At 49.5% G+C, this 20,333-nt stretch overlaps 2 protein-coding genes across 11 annotated transcripts in view; one reads left to right on the forward strand and one right to left on the reverse strand.

The window, feature by feature from the left end:
- Window positions 1–443, forward strand: part of HRAS (HRas proto-oncogene, GTPase) — a 39,703-nt gene extending 39,260 nt beyond the window's left edge. For all 3 annotated transcript variants that reach the window (XM_086895790.1, XM_086895789.1, XM_023928872.2), the window contains one exon: window positions 151–443. The gene's annotated coding sequence lies outside the window, so the exon portion shown is untranslated. The remainder of the gene's footprint in view (window positions 1–150) is intronic.
- Window positions 444–7,738: 7,295 nt separating this feature from the next.
- Window positions 7,739–20,333, reverse strand: part of LOC111930716 (USP6 N-terminal-like protein) — a 75,782-nt gene continuing 63,187 nt past the window's right edge. For all 8 annotated transcript variants that reach the window (XM_086895778.1, XM_086895784.1, XM_086895783.1 and 5 more), the window contains 8 exons: window positions 19,729–19,838; window positions 19,126–19,174; window positions 17,928–18,048; window positions 16,945–17,039; window positions 15,399–15,464; window positions 13,910–14,009; window positions 12,571–12,723; window positions 7,739–12,380 (listed from right to left, as the gene is read on the reverse strand). In XM_086895778.1, coding sequence (XP_086751904.1) covers window positions 11,092–12,380; window positions 12,571–12,723; window positions 13,910–14,009; window positions 15,399–15,464; window positions 16,945–17,039; window positions 17,928–18,048; window positions 19,126–19,174; window positions 19,729–19,838 — 1,983 coding nt within the window. In that variant the 3' untranslated portion in view covers window positions 7,739–11,091. The remainder of the gene's footprint in view (window positions 12,381–12,570; window positions 12,724–13,909; window positions 14,010–15,398; window positions 15,465–16,944; window positions 17,040–17,927; window positions 18,049–19,125; window positions 19,175–19,728; window positions 19,839–20,333) is intronic.

A 20,333-nucleotide genomic window follows, 5' to 3' on the forward strand; every position in this document is an offset into this window, starting at 1 on the left:
AGCCAGGCCCACATTAAGACCTGTGTAGCCTTTTTGCTTTTGCTCTGTGGGCACTAGCAGGGTCATCCCAAAATGTGAGGGGTGAGCAGGGAACAGCCCTGCTTGTTCTGATGGGAAGTGGGTACTCATGAGTGTCCTCTTCTGTTTCAGCTGTCTGGACCGTGTCTTGGCGAGGTTCCCACCGTGCAGTGCTCAAGGAAAAAGGTGAAGCAAAGGAAGAAGCAAATGGATGCAGAGGAGTATGGGGGGGAGAGGAGGAGGAGGAGGAAGAGGACAGGGGGAGCATGACTCCAAGGACTATCTCGCACTTCACCCAAGCCTGCGGCAAACAACTTCTTTTTTTTTTATCCCCATCCCCTCATCCTTTGGCTCCTCCCACCCCGGCAACTGTACAAAGCCACAGATTGAATCACAGTAAATTATTATTTGATCGTCTCAACAAATCACCTTGATGGCTGTGTCCTCCTTCCAGAGGCTGCTGCTCCTGCTGCTGCTCCGGAAGGATTGCTGGTGGGATGGCGGGGAGGAAAGGGTGCTGAGATTTGCTCTCCACAGACCAAGTTCATGCTGTAGATTATGGAGGTGATTGGGGTGGGAGAGACAAGCTCTCAGGGCAGGACAGCTTGTCTCTGTCTCCAGCAAGTCTTTGTCATGTCCTCCCCAGCCCACCTGAAACTCTGCTGGCCCCAAGTTTTGGGAGGGTGGAAGAGTGCAACCAGTGCAAGCCCATCCTTGGCACCCCTTGAGTGCTTTGCTTTCAGCCTAGTCCTTGTGGGATTTATAGCCTCAGATGCAATGCCAGGAAGGGAAGAAGCATCAGGGAAGAGATTTGAGAGTTGGGTTCACCTCAGCTGGTACCAGTTTGTTGCTTCCCTGATTCCTTTCCTGTCAGCTCTTTCTGGCACAAGACCTCCATCATCTCTTGTGTTCTAGAGGTAGAATTAAGACTTTCTGGTCCCCTCCAGCCTCTGTGCTCCTGTCTATGCTAACACCAGTATAGCATGTACACCTTGGGCTGCTCCAGTATGTACAGGTAAGCAAATCCTTGTCTGCCCTGTGCATGGCTTCCTTACTGCATGTTGTGAACAGCTCTCCTGCACTGCAGAAGCTGTCTGGCTGCTCAGCAACTAAGACTAAAGGATTCAGGCTTCCAGCCTCTAGGTTTAGAGTGGGTAAGAATATTTTGGGTAAGGGATAATCTGTTGGGAACCCTGTCTTTGCTCAGCTCTGTTCCTTTGGGGTTTTTGCCTGAGGTCTGACCTATGTGCCTTTCACTTGCAGCCTCAAGACAAGGCATTGCACTCAGTGCAGCGGGTGGCTTGGCACTCACTGTCTTTCCCTCTTCCAAGCTATTTCACTGGCTAATTTAACTGGCATCCAGAATTAGAAGCATCAAAGGGGGAAGGTGATCTAGCTGAGTGCGGCAGGGAGCTGTTCTGCATGGGCTAGCCCAGGCCTGAAGAGGTGCTGGGTTTGGCAGCCAAGGTTGGTCTGGGTTGGGAGTGGCGAGGGCGGCGTGTGAGTCACATGCCTCACACGGCAAAACCAGTACAGAAACCCTGGTCACCCCCAGCACAAAACCACAGCCCACCCAGGGCTTCCCAGCATCCATGTGAGCAACTTCCCATCCCACTCCCCACCCTCTGTCATGCCAGGCAGCAGCAGAATTAAAGCAACAGAATTCAACTCCATGCTTCCTGGGGATGCTGCCTTTGCTTTTGGCCTGGGCAAGAGAGGACTTGTGTTAATGGCTTGCTTTCTGTAAATGCTTGCTCTGAACTACTGTAGGGCACAGTCCTCACCCTGGCTGCAGCTGCCTGGCATCATGTTCGCACAGAAGAAGGGCTGATACCAGCTGGAGTGGGAGAAGTTGCCCAAGGGGAGAGTGCCCTGCCTTTAGCTGGGTGTGCTGTTTGCACCAGCATCTGTCCCTGTGCTGGAGGATTGCTGAAAATGCTGAACCTGGTGTTACATGGTGGGACTGGACCAGAGACTCACAGAAAACCTCCCACTCTTGAGTTGTTTCTAATGCGAAGTCTGGGGTTTGTTCCTAAAGTTGGCATCTTGTGCACAACTGGCCACAGGACAGGGGTACTTTGTCCTTCTAAAAGATGACATGGGGACCCTTGCTTGGTAGTGTTACCACTGCACTAGGAACCTGGTGCTCTTCATCTGCAATAGAACTTATCCCATTCTTCCCCAGGCCCTTGGAGAAGGATGGGATAGATCTAAATGGAGGCCTTCAGAGAAGTAACACTCTGGTGCTCTCTCAAAGACCAGATGGCTCTAACCACTGAGAGACTCCTCTCATTTCTGGCTGGGAGCCAAATGCCATTGTCAAGTACTGGGAGCTGAGGTCAAGGAAGTGGAGGAGCTCCAGGGAGCGTCAGGGCCAAGTTGTCTTCACAGGGTCAGCAATAGCTGCAGTTCCAAGAAACTGGCACATCTTGGTTGGGGGTGTGCTAGAACAGCACTGGCCAAACTACTTCCAAGAGTTTGTTAAGGAGCAGAAAGCTGAAGTAGGAGCACCTCTTCTTTTCAGAGAGGTTTCTGCATTCAGGGTAAGGTTTTCAAGCTTGTCAAACAGTCCTGGTAAGTGACAGACCACCACAGGCTCTGGGTAGCTTTTTGTTGTAATTAGGTCACAAGAAATCCAGACTTGGGTCATTGTTCAAGTCCATGCTAAAAATTGGAGGTAGGTTAGGAGCAAAAGGAGGTGCTAAAAGCTTGACCCCACAGCTCTTCTTCAAGAAAATGTATTAATTGTGTATTAATGCATCTTTGTTCCAGGAGGAAAATCACGACAGCTCATACATCAGCTGTGATCTGGTCTATCTTGCTGGTGGCAAAAACCAGATTGTATCACTCTCAGGTGGAGTTGTTACTCTTGACTTGGCTTTTTCTTGGTACTTATGATTTGTGGACAGTACATCATGTTTCTGGCCTCTGACAGGCAGGAGGTCAGTACATGAGCTCACGATGTGTTCTCTGCTAGCTGAACTTCTTGAGTCTGAAAGTAATACCAGGATTACAGTCTCACTGGAGTGAATGTAGATTTGGAGAAGAAATTGAGGGGTTTGGAGTTGATTTTCCCCATGGTTATTCAAGGCACATTTGTTAAGTACCTGGACTGGAAGATGGAGTTTTCAGACACTGCAGTTGTTTCCCTTATGATAAGGAGTTTTCTGTGTACCTCAGTTGTGCTTCAGAGCCACGAGCTCAGGTGAGCAGAATGTACAGTTATTTTGATTATTCCTATTGCATAGCTGAAGCTGGAAAAGGGTCCACAGAGGTAAGCTTTTTGCTGTATTTTAGTACATCAGCTCATCTCTGGCTGTTGTGATCTTTTCAGCTGGCCATGGCAAAGCTGAACTAAACTTGTGCTGTGTTGTGGTTCTCCAGCCAGTGTGAAAAACAGCTCTGAGAAGGCTTCAGTCAGCATCCTGCTGATTATGTTGGGACTGCGTATCCTGTGATGGAGGAGTGCCACCTTTGAACCCATACTTAAATGACAGAATAGCTGATGAGGTCTGTTCTAGTCTGGTCAGGTCCAGATGTCTCAGGACAGACATCCAATACATGTTCTCTTGCACCATTCAAGTGCCCCACACCTTGTTACAGAGGGGATGGGGCTCTAGAGACATGACAGCTAAATCAACTGCCAGAATTGCTTACAAATCCTTAAAGATGCTGATCAAGTGCTGGAACAGATCTCATGCCTTTTAGTCTGTGAGGGCTTCCACAGGAGCATTCTCCTAAGCCAGCAGAGAGGGCGACTCCAAAGCAGGTGAGAGCATGGTGCTTGCTGAGGGCTTTGGCAAAGACCTGGGTTGTGCAGGAGCTGGCAGCAATGACTCAGTAGTGGAGTGAGAACCGAGATGTGAGGGGTGGTGATGGGGGGAGCTGGATGAAAGGCTGAGTTTTACAGAGCAAGCTTGGCTAAATGCTGGCCTCATACTCCTCGCATGTAGTGTGGTTGGGTAGAGGAGCAGACCAGATTCTGGACTACAGCCACTGTTGCAAACCTTTCCAACCTAAGCAGTTACTTCTGTATCACTTCTTGCCTTCACCATAAAGGTAAGCAAAGCCACTCAGCTTCACCAAGCCTGAGGTTATCTAAGTCTGTAGGCTTAGATGTTCCAGGAGCAGGGCTCTGATGTGAGGCCAGGCTTAGTGGCCTCCAGGGCACCAGAGTGGCCCAGGCTCTTAATGGGATGGTTGGAAGAAGGGCTTGTGATACTGCATTCCATTTAGCCACAGGTACCTTTAAGGGAGCTCATACCAGTTTTGGACAAAAGTGGGTTTCTTAGTTTACGTTTCTCTGTGTCTTAGGAGGAACCCATTTTACTGTATGGAAGAATAATAGCCAGGCGTTAGTGACTCAAATCCCTTGGACTCATGTCTTTGTGTGTGTCTTTTAAGCCTTCTCCATCCACATCTTGGGCTCTTTTGTAGCTGCTGCCAGTGAGTAAGGATGCTTATGGGATGGGCTCACCTGCTGCATCTCTTAGTGAGATGTTTCAGCTGTGGTTTGGTTGTCTCCTGCACTGTCCTGGTACCCACATCCTTCTAGGTGAAGAGGATGCTGGTGTGTGCCCTGTGGGCCTCCTCAGCTGCTGAGGTGGTAGGATTTGGGGGATGGTTTGGGAAGTGGTTCAGACCTGCCTCTTTAAATTGCCAGGCTGTCATTTTCTCCATATGCTGCTTTATATTTGGGGATGTGCTGTAGGAAGGAGGTGATATTGCTCAGAGGTTGGTGCGACAGCCACCATCCTGGCCACCAGCAACTGGTGGAAAGGGGAAGAGGCACATGGGACTGGCCCCATGTGCAACTCCTTTGCTTTTGCTATGGGTTCAGTACAGGGTCTGTAGCATAGGAGAGCCAAGGTACCAGCCCTAGCAAGGGCTGCTGGGATTGGGGGTGCCCTTGCTCTGCTCCCAGCTCCCCTCCACCACTGCCAGGGCCCCTCTGCAGCACACAAGGAGCATGAGAGCAGCACCACCATGGCAGTAGGACACAGCAGCAGGTGAGCAGCACAGCGAGCCCAAGAGGAGGAACACCCCCAGGCCCAGCCAAACTCTGCCTGCCTCTGCCAAACTGGCTGGGGCACAAAGCTGCCAGACACAGCACACCCATCTCTCTCCCCCTGCTATATCCTGGGAGCAGAGCCTAAACCAGCACAAAGCCTTGCTCCCTCCCTCCCTCAGTTTGGCTCTGCTCCAGTCTCCACTTAGCATCAATTATTCAGTGCCGACTGGCTGAAGCCTTGCGGTGGCACGCAGGGGTTGATGAGCTTTCCGTGTTGTGGGAGGTGGGCTGGGATGGTGACGAGCACAGCCGGGGCTTGGCAGAGCCAGTGAGGACAGATGTGGTCTGCTGTCTGTCCCACCTCCTGGTGCTGCTAGTTTGGCTGTTCCTGAGCCAGGAAGGACAGGAGCCACAGGGGGCTGCCAGGACACCAGAGCTGAGCACAGCTTGGGGAGTTTGCAGTTCTGCTTGGGGACCAGCCCTGGGAGCTGTAGAGCTGCTGTGACAACAGCAGTGGCTCTGCCAGGAAAAGGGGGATAGATAATACTGGCAAATACCAAGTGCAGAGGAAGAGGCAGTGAGAGGACCAGTCCCTGGCTGATAGGACCACTAGAATTTAAGCAGCAGCTTCAACACCATCTATGGCATTCATTTGCTGCTGGTCCCAGAGCTGTCCAGCAAGTGGGTAGCCATAATCATGGGCTTTGGGATTATCCTGCTCTTTGTCTCCTGCAAGCAGCCCTCAGGCCCTGGGGGGCACAGGAGGGTACAAGGGGTACTGCTGGAATGACACAGGGGCTGTTTACCCTCCCATCCCTTCAGGGACACAAGCACCTTCTGTGCTGATGCCTGCCTCCCTGCTGCAGGGAGCATGCCACGACCTGGTGCTCCTGGCAGCAGCTGGAGGCCAGGCTGGACACCAGGCATGGCTTATGTTTCCCCTGAGGTCTTACACAGCTCTGGTAAGGCAGGGAAGGGCTTAGGATTACCTGTGGGCCCTTCCCTTCCCCCTGGGAAGGACTCTCTGTGGTGGGTGTTTGGCACCCCAAAACCATACCTGAGAGCCCCATCAATCACCTGTTCAAGGCTGGGTACCTCTGTGGATCCCGCATCAGCTGGATGGATGCTGTCAGAGGAGGTGGTAGAGCCATGCCTGTCCCTGGTCCCTGCAGGGACAGGGTGAGAGTACCACAGCCACAAGGCCATAACCAGTCACGTACATGGAGTCTGGGAATCAAGGATACCAATAAGCAGTATCACACTCCATTTTTTTCCAACAACCAAATGAACCAAGGCTGTTTAATGGAAGAACACAACCCTTAAACCTAGCACAACTCACCTTCCCTTGGGGAAGCTGCCCTTCTGGACACTTCTGCTCTCTTCTTGGTAGGGATGCTGTTTTAGCAGTTGGATAAATGCCCTATCTAAACCCTGCACTGCCTGTCAAGGTAAGTAACCATGGCAGATGTTCAAACCTGGTCCCACCTGGCACTGCCTGAGAGACAACAGGTTCATGGGAGCTGGTGGCTAGGAAGTGACACAAAACAGCTTTGCAGTGAGGCTGCTTGTGAGCACCTGGAACACAAGAGTGATGAGGTTTGCTTCATTCCAGCCTGGGGATCTCACCCTTGCTAAGAGTGCTGCATCGCTGTGCTGGCATCCAGTGTGAAATGGCACAGGGGATGTGCCAAGAGCTGCATCCTCAGGGTGCTTCTGTCCCAGTAAACACTGCAGTGTTCAGTGGTGCTGGAGCTTTCTTTTTTGTTTTTCTGTGGTGTTTCAGACCAGGTTTTAACCAGTTAATGAACTAATTTAAGGGCACCGGAGAGCAATTTTTGTTCCTGTTTGACCTCTTAGGTGAGACAGAGAGCAGTGACAGAAGCAGGAAGACCAGCTCAGTGTGTCACAGACACATGGGGATTCCAATTTCAGGCACTGCTCTTAAATCTTAGGGTGGCATTTAACTAATTCTGGCCCCTCTGTCTGCTGTCAGCCTTTGGGCCCTCTGTGCTACCCTGGCAAAGACCGATGCCCTGTGTTAACCATAAACATGCTGCTTAAAACCAAGTGGCAGCTTTCTCTCATGGGAGCCAGAACACTGCTCATATTGAACACCTCAAAGGAAACAGCACCATGGTCATCTAAGCCCAGGAAGCCCTGGCCATGAAATCTGGGGTGTGTCAGAGGTACTGCTCACTCACAGCTTTTTAAAATACATCTTCAGCTGTCAGCAGCACCACCTTAGGCTCCCAGTGACTGCTGTAAACATGATTCAGCCCTGACTCATGAGTGTGAGTCGCACCCACCCACCCACCTGCTGTGCAAGGAGCTGTGTCCACCCGCTCCCTGTCCCATCCAACCCTCCCTACACTGCCTACAGGCAGGAAAACAAACTCCAAACGCAAAATCTTGGCCAAAAAACAAGCTTCAGCAGTGCTGCTGTTCAGCAGCCATGTGTCAGAAGGGATGCTGTCCTTTGCTCAGCTAGGAGAGGATGGTGGTAAGTAGAAAGGAACATTTTTCTTTCCACTGCTGCTGGGGATGCCTGGATTTAATTACTGTAGAAAATTAGGGAGGAAAGCAAAGATGGAGCAGGATGTACCTGTTGTAGATGAAGCATACCCAGTAGACCAAGCTAAAAGTCATCAGGAGAAGGCAACCAGTCTTGGTGCAGCTTCTGTTCCTGTAAGAAACCTCACAGAGTCTGAATTTCTGCTAAACTTCTTTAACCATTATTATTACAACCATGTAAAACACAGCATCAAACTCTCTGGACAGTTTGGATCAGTGTAAAAAGGAATGACTTGCTTTTTTTCCCCAAAAGACCCCTTCCTTTTAAAAAAACAAACTGAACAAACAAAAAAGCAGACATAAAAATGTTTTTTTCTTAAAAGTAATAATTACAATACATTAGAAAGAGTCATGGAAGAAGCGTTCCATGCTGTAAACAAGAATAGCAAATAAAAAGGAAAGCAGATGGTAGCCAGGCTCTCAAAGTGCATGGCCAAGAAACCTCTGGCCCCTGCTGGAGCTGGGTCCTGTGGCTCCTGCTGCCTGCCAGTGCTGCAGCCACTCAAAGTGCTCTATCACAAACAAACAACACAAAGAAAAACTAAACCTAAAAGACCCAAACCCACAGCATTGGTCTTTACCTTTACATGGAAGGCAGCAAGGCCAGCGTTGTCTCAGGGCTGCAAGAGCAAGGATGGGGGGAGCTCCTTTCCCACCTTTGCTCATAGTAAGAGCAGTTTTTGCTGAGGGGTTGAGGCTGTTGCAGGGGGCTGGGCAGGGCTGCAGGTGGCTTGCATTAGGTAATCTGTCCTGCTGAGCTGCCACCCTCATTCTTCTCTTTCCCTTCCTATTCCCAAAATTCAGCAAAAGAGCTGAGGCTGAGCCAGGTCTTGCTGCCACAGACCCACCATGGCTGCAGCTTTATCTGCAGCAAGAGGCAGAGGAGGAGACAGGAGTGGGCATCTCCTTAGGGATCATGTATTGATGTGTTCAAGTGAGAGCATCACACCAAGGACAGCAATTCACATGGCTGGTGATTCCACAGGCCTGAAGATGACTGAGGACCTTGCTGCTCATTCCCATTAGGGCTTGGAGGGAAGGACAACCCCCACCCTTTGTCCTGTCAGAATTCAGGTTGAACATCATGAACCCAATGTCATGCAATGAATACAGTGCATTTGACAGCTCTCCAAAATTAAAACAAACCACCTTTCTAAATGTTAATACTGCAAAACATCCCAGACACACACCGTGTGAGGAGTCCAGGTGCACAAGCAACGTGATGTGCAAAGGCTTTGTGCCTAAAATGAGGAAAAATGGGTTAAAACAAGGGGAAAGAGGTCTCAGCTCTTGCATGCGTGATGCTCAAGATGCATTAGAAGGAATCTTATGTGGGCTTCAAGGAGAGGACAGAGCGCCCAAGCTACAGAAGCCAAGCCAAGATGTGACCAACAGCTCTCAGATGCTTCTTGTTGCTTCCCAGTGAGCTCCTGTGGCCAGTGGGCTGCTAGCAAAAGGCAATGGATATCTGTCCTGAAATACTGCTCAGGCATTTTAGCACACAAATACGTTTAACTATGCACAGTTACTGAAAACATTCTCTAAATGAAAAACAATTCAAGCACCATTGTCCTAGAAAGGACCTGTGGTGTCTCAAAACACAAATACTGAACATTCAAAGAGCACCTTTCCTCAAACAGCAATGCTTGACTCCTCACAACACCCTGTGAGGTAGCTAATAGGGGTATCCCTGCTCTGCAGAGGGAGAGGATGGGCAAGGTTGGAGGCTCAGTGGAAGATGGGGCCTGGGACAGAGCTGGGGTTCCAATGAAAGCTGAGGGTGCTGTGGTCTGGCTGGCTACATCCAAACAAAGATCCAGTGCTCCCTTTGACACTCCCTGCTGCAAACATAAACCACCACACATACACAAGGCAAAATAAACCCTGATAAATCATAGAACCATAGAATATGCTGAGTTAGAAGGGATCCACCAGGATCATAAAGTCCAGCTCCTGGAACCCACAAAGTAATTTAATGTAAGTTTTCTGCTGGGCTTTCAGGTAGGCTTTAGATCACGTTATGCAATTGAAGCAGCCTGTGAGATAAAAAAATAGTATTCAAAGTCTCCTTAGAACTTAAAGGAGCTTTTGCCCAGGATCTCTGTTGAAGGAATGGAAATCACACTTGCAGTCCCACCTAAGGCAGCACTTGCAGATACCCCTTCTGGGCAGCAAAGTCAAATCCAGCATATCTGGACTACCTCCTGCTTTTTCAATGATCTGCCTTCCTGATGAAGTCCCTTAACCTCTAGGGATGAAGTACATGCTGGAACCAGAATTTTGGACCAGCTCTTTCTATGAGGTGTCTCCCCAGACCCCTGCACACCTCCAGCCAATGGCCTGGGCTGTGCAGCAGCAGCACCCTAGGGTGGGGAGGAGATGGACCTCTAGGACTTGGTGCATGAAGGGCAAGGGGGCATGTGGGCACCCATCATGCCCAAGTTTCCTTACTCAAGGAAGCCCCTGTGTGGGCTCAATCAGAAGGGCTAAGATCAGGTTCTGGGCAATGTGCTCCCCCTTCCTCAATTCCTAGGCCCCTTCCACTCTGACACTTAACTTACTCAAAGCAAAAGTGGACTTATCTGGGGCACTATGATTAGACGCCCTCACACCTCCAGCAGATTGGTAGTGCAGGCAGGTTTCCCAAGCCAGCAGCCTCTTTTCCTGTTTGGGGAACAGAAAAGCAGCGAGCCCGCTCGCCGCACTGGCCCTGCGAAGGAAAGGCCAGCAGAAAGGGCACTCAGCCTGAGACCAGGACCCACCTTCATCACTTGTCCTTGTCACCTTGAGAACTTGGGAAAGAACCACTGCTGGCAGCCCCCAGGGTGACACCAAGGAGATGTCCCAGGGACTCGGCAGCTGTTAAATCTGTCCTCCTGAACAGCATCCACCAGAGCAGCAGGAGCCAGATACAGCTGGGCACTGTTTTGTGGAATTGCATAGAGGGGGCAGCGGGCTGCCTGTGTCCTGCCAGGATGCCATAGCACTGCCTGGAAATTCTGCTGCCTACAACTGCAGGTCTGGGAAATGAAATAAAGATCTATTGCTACAAAGGCCTTTGAAAGCAATGCTGTGGCTGCGCCGATAGGGCATTTGAAAGAAAGCATTTCGGACTCCAACACCTTGTGCCTGCTTGCTTGGTCATGGGTTTCCACAGCAGACAGGAGCAGGAGAAAACAAGCAACAAACTCACCAGCCCTGCCTCTTCCCCCAAGTGATGAGTCTTGGGGAGCTTTGAGGAACAAAAAATTAAAGCATTTTCCAATTTGTCAATAGGAAACATGCAAATCCAATCTGCTGGTGTCTCCTAGCACTGGTGGCCACCACTTTGTCTCCTCACTGGGTGCTCGTACCAAAGCACAGCTTGATGTGCGATGGTGCTGTGCTGTCACCCCAACAGCCCTGCTGACAGAAGGGGATCCTGTAGATGGGGCAAGGGTGCTTTTCCAGAAGCCACTTCTTCTCCCTTAACTTCCCCTTCCCCATCCCGACTAGAATGTCACTGATTTGGGCAGCTTTGCCAGGGATGAAGAGCCTGAAAGGAAACTGTTCTCTGAGTGGGATTTGGCAACCTGTGGCAGTAATTTTGGTTTGGGGCTCAATGGGGGTCTTGGGGCTTTCAGTGCATTTAATGGTTTCTGAAGGCTTTTCTGGACCTCTGCCTCCTCTGGGTCTGGCATAAGAGGTGGCAGCATGGAGGTGGTAGGCAGGGGATGTCCAGTCTCTGTCAGAGGCAATGCCACCTGCTTTCTGTTCAAGAAGTCCTGCTCTGTCGCATGAGCCAGGTGGAGGGGAGTGGTGGTTTTGATAACGACGTAGGGGCTGTTCCCTTCTACCACAGGGGACGGTGCCCGCTGGGCGGGGCAGCCCTCGGCCGGGCCTGCTGCCTCCGGCTCTCTGCTGGACAAGGTGGGCACACTGCCCCCTGCCCGCCTCTGCGCAGACAGCACGGCCTCGGGCCAGCGCGTGGTGCCGGTGGCACTGCCCAGCCCGTTGTGCTGCAGGCTGAGGAGCTCTCCTGTGGATGCAGCTTTGGATGCCGAGCACTTCAGGCCCGTTTTGTCCGGCAGCACCGCCCTGCAGTGCCTGTCATCCGCAGCCTCGTCCCCGCGCTGGCTCTCAGGGGAGTCATCGCTCTGTGATGTGCAGGAGAGCCGCCGGAAGCCGGCTGGCAGAGGATGGGGGGCTGCTTGGAGCACTGCGTCTCTGCCCAGGGAAGATGCCTGTTCTCCTGCTGGCAGGACAGTGGGATTTGCCTCCCACACTGCCTGGTCCATAGCGGAAAGCTCAGTGGTGCTGGAGGCAGGAGGAGCCGGCCTGTTTTGGAGAGAGGAATCTAAGGAGCTGTACTCATCTGGGGCATGGAGGGAGACTCCATGGTCCACCACGACACAGCCAGGAGCAAGAAGAGGCTGCTCTGGAGGCAGGACCGTGGGCAGGAGGTGTTGCTGGGCCTGCATCTCGCCTGCCTTCAGAAGAGATGATGGCTGCCCATCCACGACGCGCTCCACCTGACCCTCCTCATCCAGTGGCCGCCCACCCGAAACAGGCACGTTCGTTGCTTCAGCTGCTTCACTACCCTGGCAGGCTGGAATCCTCGCTTCCACCACTGTCACTCCTCCTGGTGTGCCAGGAACTCTGTGGGGATGGGGCTCCCTGTCTGGAGTGTGCTCACCCACCTGGCCATTCTGGCCATTGGCTGCTGCGTTTTCCTTTATGGCTACTGGGTTGAGGGAGAGCTCCAGGCCCAGGGGTTTCCTTGGAAACTCCTCAGGCTTTGCTGCATTGGAAGCAGAGAAAACAAAGTAAAACCCAAACTGTGCATCAGCTTGTTTTTGCATGCCCTGAATGTGAGGAAGACAGATGCTTCCACACAACAGGTGCCAGCTCCTCTAGGCTGCCCGGGCTCCCAGCTGTACCAGCAGGATGCTCTGGTCCCTGCTGGGCTGCCCACCTTACCCTCTACCCACCTGGTGGGGGCAGGTCAAATTTCATCTTGCGCAGTTCAGTCATTGACACCTGCAGCTGCTCAATGACAGCATCATCCTCGTACTGCAGGGAAGCAGCAATTTTCTCCTGCAGAAATTCACGTAAATCTTCCAGTGTCATCTTCAGCAAACGCTCTGGGGGATGGGATAAAGGAATAATGGCAGTGGCACAGACAAACTTCGGGGTAGCACAAGCAGGGGTTACACCATACTGGGATGTATCTGGGATTCTGTTGCTGTTTCCAACAAGTGAGACAGCCTGAACGCTTTTGCCTCTCTCCCACCTTCCCACTATTGCTCAGGGTCATCAATACATGTATATATATCCATGCCACCTGAGCAGTAGCTTCTCAATGGCAGGACAATGGCAGGGCTGGGAGCTGTGCTGAGGAGGATGCAGGTTTTGGGCCACTTCTGGAAGTTCTCACCAATGCCTCTAGGAGGAGGAAAAGCTCCATGTGACAGGCCCTGAGCGTCGGGCTGAACAGCCATTGCCGACAGCTGCCACCACCAGCCAGGGATGCCAACTTGCACCAGCCAGCAGGCAGGGATGCAGGAAACGGTGCTGGCCCTTAAAAGATTGCAGACAGGGGTGGATACAGGCAGGAATGGGTTGTAGGAAGACATGCCAACCCACACTACACCTTCCTCAGGGAAGTGAGTTTTCACAGCCAAACTGAAACATCTGCCTGCCAGTTTCTCACTTTTTGCAGACGAATAGGATACTTCAAGATTATTTTTGGATAGTCTGTTCTTCATTTAACTGAAGGAAAAACAGGGTGGCTGTTTTCAGAGGCAGCCCCCTAAATTCTGCTGGTCCGAATGTTCTCATCATGCACTCCTGCCCCAGATGAAGGCCAAAAGTGTGACACAGCAAGGCTATCAACTTAAAGGAGTGAAGGGGTTCAAAGTTACAAAGAACTCAAGGTAGAAACATCACTGCCTTAGTGTTATGCAAGAAAACCAGGTTTTGATAATCTTAGAATTATATTAATGGATTTACTTGTCTCTCTACAGACTTTTCAGTTGAGCCACCACAAAGTTCTGCTGACAGATGGGCTGCTGTCTGTATTACCCCTAAAAGCAATTTGTGAGGCATAGTACTTAGGAAGACACAGCTGGGAGCACTTCAAGTGTGGTTTCTGTGTGCTGAGCACAGCAAGTTAACCTTTGTGGCATGTCATTTCCTCTCCTGGACTGTGCCTTTTGCAGCCAGTGCAGGGCACCAAGTGGCCAGCAAGGCTTTTCAGGTCAGCAGCACAAGGGTGGCCCAGCACAGTGCCACCACAGCCATAGGGGATGCAGTCAGGTGGGATCTTACTTTTGTGCAGTTTGAGGATGGTGTAAGCCATGGCCGTCAGCACCCGCTCCCCTTCCAGGATGTAGATATCCCACAGCCGCAAGGTCAGAGTGAATGGAGTCTGTTTTAAACACACAAACAAATCACAAATGGGATGATGAAACAGAGGCTGCATCACTGCATCACCTTGCACCAAAACACACAACAGGGCTAGGCTTTGCAAGTCAGGAATTCATTTAAGACACAGAAACATCTTTTGCCATCTATGATTTTGCCTTAAAGCTAATGAACTTGGGTGGCTGGGGAAATACTTAAAACCCATCCATGAACACAGAAAAAAGATAAACTTCCCTCACAAGCATGCTAGCATGTGGATTCCTCTACCCTAGAGGGAATACCATTATCTTTCAGCCTTGTGAGCACAAAAAACAACTCCTGTATCCATCCAGATTTCCCAGAAGGGCTATTTATGGGATAGGTCTGTGAGCCCAATGATGCATCAGTAAGCATTCACAAAATCATTCATCTGGTGTCCAAAGAAGAGGTCTTTCTTACATACAGGCTTATTTCTGCCTGCTGAAAACACCTCTGCAAGAGGTTTTCATTTGCATCCAGATGCAATCTGACAAACAGGATTGAACTGATACCCAAAGTGATGGAGCACCCCATATCTCCCAGCAAAGATCTAAGGCACATCACCAACACAGAAATTAATACTAATCCTACTGAGATGTTTAGGTTCAAATTTAGGATACTGCAGTGACTCTCCACAGTTTGGCACAACTGGACCATTGCAGCTCTTAAGAGATGCTACAGCAGTTAAAGAGATTTTGCATTTTATACATCTTTTAGTGGCAAAAGCAGTGAGCTCCCTCTTGAGGGGAAGGGGCTGTCCACTGTTTTATAGAAGACAAGACAGCAGAAAATTGAAACTGGAGCACACAGATGTCTTAAATATTAGCAAGTCCGGACATTGCATTCAAGTCCAGTAAGCACAATGCTGACCCTAAAAACAAAGTAGTCTTAGCTCTGGACTAGCAAATTAGCTCTGGACAAATCAGGGTAATTTTCTCACGCTTTCACATGTTTCTAGTCCCAATCTGCTCCTTTGCCTGCAGCTGCTGCACTGCTATTTGTTGAGGTTTATGCCCCCAGCTCTTCTTCTTTCTATGTTGTTTCCAGAGCCAAAGTGAGGTTAATTGCCTTTGCAGCAGTGCCAATGGGCAAGAGAAAGATCTTTCCCAACTCTGAAGTTTATACTGCTCATGCTGAGCCATCTCCCCACGACTGCTTGTGATGAAGCAGCAGGATTTGGCTTGTCATCATTGACATGCAGTTATTTTTAGCCTCTCCCTTATTAATTTTTTTTTGCCTTATGAGAGTGTGCATAATATCCCACCTTATAAAATATTAACATCTTCTTCAAAGTATGATATTTACAAAAAATCACAGGCAGATTAACCATGCATGCAAACAGCAGAGCAGCAAAAAACCCCCAGAGCATCCTCACCCGGTCAATGAAACACTGCAGGAACCACTTGGTTGTGTAAATCCCAGTAGTCATCTGCTCCTTGTCCTGGGGGAAGACAGCAAATAGAGACAGGCATTTCACCAGGCTAGTAACTGGCTTTGTGGGAGGTTGGTTGGTTTACTTATTCTGGGGTCTGGATGCAGGATATGGCTGTGGTTCATCTTCCATCTCCCAACAAAGCCCCTGCTCTAAGCACCAGTGTTGAAGCCTTGCTCTGGTCCTTTGCCCAAGGCATCCATTGAACCTGATTCTCAGTGTAGCCAGACTTCAGCCACAGCATTGGAGAGGAATTTCTGGGAGAGGCTTTTCTGGCCTAATACCTACTCCAGGGATTTATAAAAAACTCCCAAGAACCCAAACCACTCACTCCTTGCAGACTACCATTTTTGTATCCAGAGCAATTCCCATGCAAGCCTCTCAGTGCACAGTCAAGCTAACTTTGGAAGTACCACCTTGTTTACATGGCATGGCTGCTGCAGGAGCAGGACAGCCTGACAGGCTAAAACCTCCCCATCACCACCTTGGTCTAACACTTCTCCATCTGGTGCCCAGTGCTGGGATGTGTGCAGAGCTGACATGACCTCTGCTGCAAAGCCAGCAAAGCAATGGGGATGGGAAAAGTAAGAAGCCCATGAGATCAACAGCCAGCTCCAGCCTTTGCTCTTAGCTGGTGCTCTGTACCTGCAAGCCTGGAGAAGGAGGAATGAGCAGCTTTCTGAGTTATTCCCATCCCCTCCCCTGCCCATGACTATAAATGAAAACCTAATATGGCTCTGTTTCACTTTTACAGACATTTGCAGCATAAAGCAAGAGCTGTTGCACATGATGGTAATACAAACACCTTTTGCTGGAGATGGGGGCCACCAAACCTCTTGGGAGTATAAGAAAACTTTAGGAGTCTAGCCACTGAACACCAACTGTCTACACCAAATGCAAAGAGGGATGAGGGGGAAAAAAAAGTGAGAGAGCAGGTGCTGCAAAACAGTGGCCTGGACATTAGACTGGAGTCAGTGTGCCCTGCAGATGCTCCTGCAGCCACCAAGTGGGCCTGTACCATTTGTTAGACAGAAAAGCAACTGGATATGCCCAAGCAACAAAACACCCAGCAAATCTTATGTGTCTCCTGACATAAAACAGCAAAGCACTTGGAGCTAATAATTACTGAAATAAGACTCCAGAGAGACCAGCATCAGCCTTTGGGCCTTGCAGCTGGTTTAAGAACACAACCCAGCCTCACTGCTGCTCCTCCTGTTTTAGGCTCTGTAAGCCTTCCTGCCTGGCTCTCCTAGGGAAGCCTTTAAATTTTAGCAGTCCCTCTACTAATGATGACCAGCAAGCAAATGATTACCATTCACCTCAGCAAGATTTGGGCAGCCCGTTTAACAAATGCCTGCCTCTGCAGCTGAAGCAGTCCTATAAGGTTAGAAATACATTCGGCTGTGCATCTGTGTGGCAGAACACTGTATGAACTGCTTAACCATTAAAATGTGGCATTATTATAGGAAGACTGATAGTAAAGAGATACCATGTGCTTCTTCAGTTTGGGGAACAGTTTGTTTAAAATTTGCTCATGATGGGCTTGAAACCTCTGCAGCTTCGGGAACCCAGGAATGAAAAAACCTTAACAAGAGAAGACAAGAGAAATAAAAAAAATCAGGAAAGTTCTGCAGCAGTGACACGGATAGCCTAATTTTCTATAAACTCATCTCTTGCATCACCTGTTGAAGTTGGCTGAACCACAGGGTGCCCAGCTACCTCCTTTTCCCTTTCTTTCCAGAGGTCACTCCTCATCCCATCTGAGCAACAGGACCCTCAGAAGAAGCCCAGCTGGTCCCTCTCACCCAGCCCCATGGAGCAGGCCCACACAGCTCCCACTGCCTGCCTGCCTTCAACTTGGCTTGGCCAAGAGCTCTCCAAACACACCTCAGAGTGCTTACCAAGGCTCAGAGAAATGCTGAAGATGTTTGAACACCACAAGTTTGTGCCCTGTAATCTAGTGGAACACACATTTAAGACTGTCCAAAGTTATCAAGCCATAAGGTTTAGCTCTCTGCCCATGAAATAACCCTCTGTGCATAGATTACTGCTAACCACAAGTAGGATGAAAGGATCTTTAATGTGTTCGAAGTAAAACAATACATCACACATTTAGTGGAATTACATCCACATTTATTGTGGATATTCTTGGATGTACTTCTGTGAGACTTCTTATAAGCTGGATAACCTTGAGCTAATTGATTGCCAAGGGCAAGGTACCCTGGAGGGAGGACAGCACTTCTGTGAAAGTGTTAATTACTGAGTGCTAAAGCTCAGGTGGATAAAACTCATTTTTTTAATAAGATCTTGTCTGCCTCCAAGAGTGAAGTTCAGCTCCCTAGTCAGACTGCACAAGTAGTTAAGCCTGACCCACTTTAATTAAACAAATATGTGAGAAGAAGCAAGGCTCTACTGACCAACCTGAACAATCTTCCCTTCCTTTGCCAAACACCACCCCCAGCCCAGCCTTACCATGCATGGCGTGGCGCTGGTTGGTAAGCAGCTGTGCCAGTGCCCAGAACGCATCCTCTTCGTTCAAGTACATCAGGAGGATGGCTGCAATCTGGCTCATCCCTTGGCAGTAGCTCACTTCCTGCAATAGTCAAAAGGGGCAAACATGCTGCCACGTTGGCAGAGCCTACCACAGTGCCAAAGCTGCCTGTATTTCCCTCTCCTCTTCCAAGATCCGTCCCATTTCAAAGTGTTTACCGTTTATGTCCAAATTCACAGCTCCCATATGTCTACAGAATCTACCATGTCAATGACTCATGGAGTAGTTTGGGTTGGAAAAGGACCTTTGAAGATCATTTCATCCAATCCTCCTGCCATAGGCAGGGACACCTTCCACCAGACCAGGTTGCTCAAAGCCCCATCCAAACAGACTTGGAACACTTCCAGGATAAGGCATCCACAACTTCTCTGAGCAATTATTTCCATGCCTCACCACACTCACTGTAAAAAATGTCTTCCTTATGTCCAATCTATCTTTGGAATGACAAACAGCATGTGGCTCCAATGCTGTTTCGGATTCCTTCAGCCATATGAGCACAGAAGTAATTAATGAACAGTAAATAAATCTGGTAAACATTTATCTGGCATGAGGGAGGCTCCTTAACTAACCCCCTGAACATCTCCTGGGATAACTGTTCCCTTCTGGAGGTGGAGACAGTAGGTTCAGCTGCTAATTTCTGCTTATTCTGCCTGTGTCCTTCAGCTAAAAATGACTGGTTTGCTGTAGTAAATAATTGTTTTCAACAAGGATGCCATTTGGTGTGAGGCAAGAAGTCAGAAACATGACAGACTGCCAGAAGCCTAGTGTTGCTGAAAAGCAGAAGGGCAATCCCTTGTTCTTTGCTGACACTTGCCCAAACTAAATCTGCCAGATGTCATTTACCAGGTGACAAAATGAACAAGGGAATGAAACAACTGTGGAAAGATTATTGTGCTGCCCCAGAGCCTTGCAGCTCTCTGTACAGCCCACTATTAGGACTTAAAATTGGAATTACCACTGGCTAAATAAGTTTATTACATAAATATACATACATGAAAATATATGTCTACACAAATACACACATATATAAAGCTTTTCTTTAAATCTTTATGTATATATATATATAAAATATATATATAAAGCACAATGCTCTTCATGTTAACCGAACTTACTACTTACAGTGTTATAAACCGAATATGCTGACAGGACGTGGAAGAGTGCCTGTTGCCTGGGGAGAAAGCAGGATATTAAAACACCTGAGCATGAGGTCTCCAGCTTCATGAGCACATCAGTGCATAAACACAGAGAGCAAAGATTATGAAAACACCCAGCCAGCTGGTACTTAAGGCTTTTGCAAGGAGCAGGACTGACAGAACCGGAAAGCTCATTCCTTGGAAACTGTAGGGCAGCCAGGTGTGACTTATCCCAGTGACAGTCACTTTGTCAGACCCTTCCAACCCCATCCCTCCCAGATCCTGATGGGCCCACCCCATCATCCCAGCCAACCCAAACCAAGTCTTCTGCAACTGTGACCCTTGGGGGATAAGGCACTGCAACAGACTGTTGCTTGGCTCAAGAACTGGGGCTGAGCCTGCTCCAGTGTGGACCTCTCTGAAGAGAGAAGCGGCAGCCCAGCACCTGTGGGTCACACTGTGAGGTGATGGTTTGAGAAGAAGTCAAAGAAGACCAGCCAAGGGACTGCTGGCTACCCCATCCAGCTCATCCCTCACATATGCACTGGCACTACTGCCCATATAAGCCACAGAAGCCTTCCATACTCACTTCACACCGTAGCGATCCCGAAACATTATGTGGTTTCGGAAGGTGCGGTTAACATCCAAATCTATCTGCTTGATTTCCGATGAAAAACTCTTTGCTTGTTCTTTCATTTGCTGGAAGGGACAGGGGCAGACAAGAGGCAGGAATCAGAGACCATCTCAGCCTATACCTCTCTCCACACAGTGAGAAGGCAGGATTCCTGCAGCAGGAGGGGCAGCTTGAGAGCTGCACAGAGCTATGCAGAGCAGGGGACTTTGATGTCCTACAGTGAGCAATGAACTGCAGCCTGGAGGTGAGCCCCTGACCCCTTGTCTGTGCCACTGGCCCAGGGAGAAGAGGATGACGCCACACACTAAGACAGCAGCAGCTGCTAACCCAGCCTTCACCCATCTTCCAATGCAGATACTGAGTTTTCAGAATCTAAAACCTTTACAATTCAATTCCACTCTGATCTATTTTGATTTCTTGGCCTGGCTGGCTGTCATAAGGCATTGAAAGCTCTGTTGATCCTTAAGGAACTAATACACAGATGTACACAGCACTCTCAGCTGTTCAGAGGCTCAATCATAATAAAGTCCAAACTGTCATGACAGATTCTGTGATCTCCA

Source organism: Cyanistes caeruleus, chromosome 6 (genome assembly GCF_971803275.1).
Source record: "Cyanistes caeruleus chromosome 6, bCyaCae1.hap1.1, whole genome shotgun sequence".
NCBI lineage: Eukaryota > Metazoa > Chordata > Aves > Passeriformes > Paridae > Cyanistes > Cyanistes caeruleus.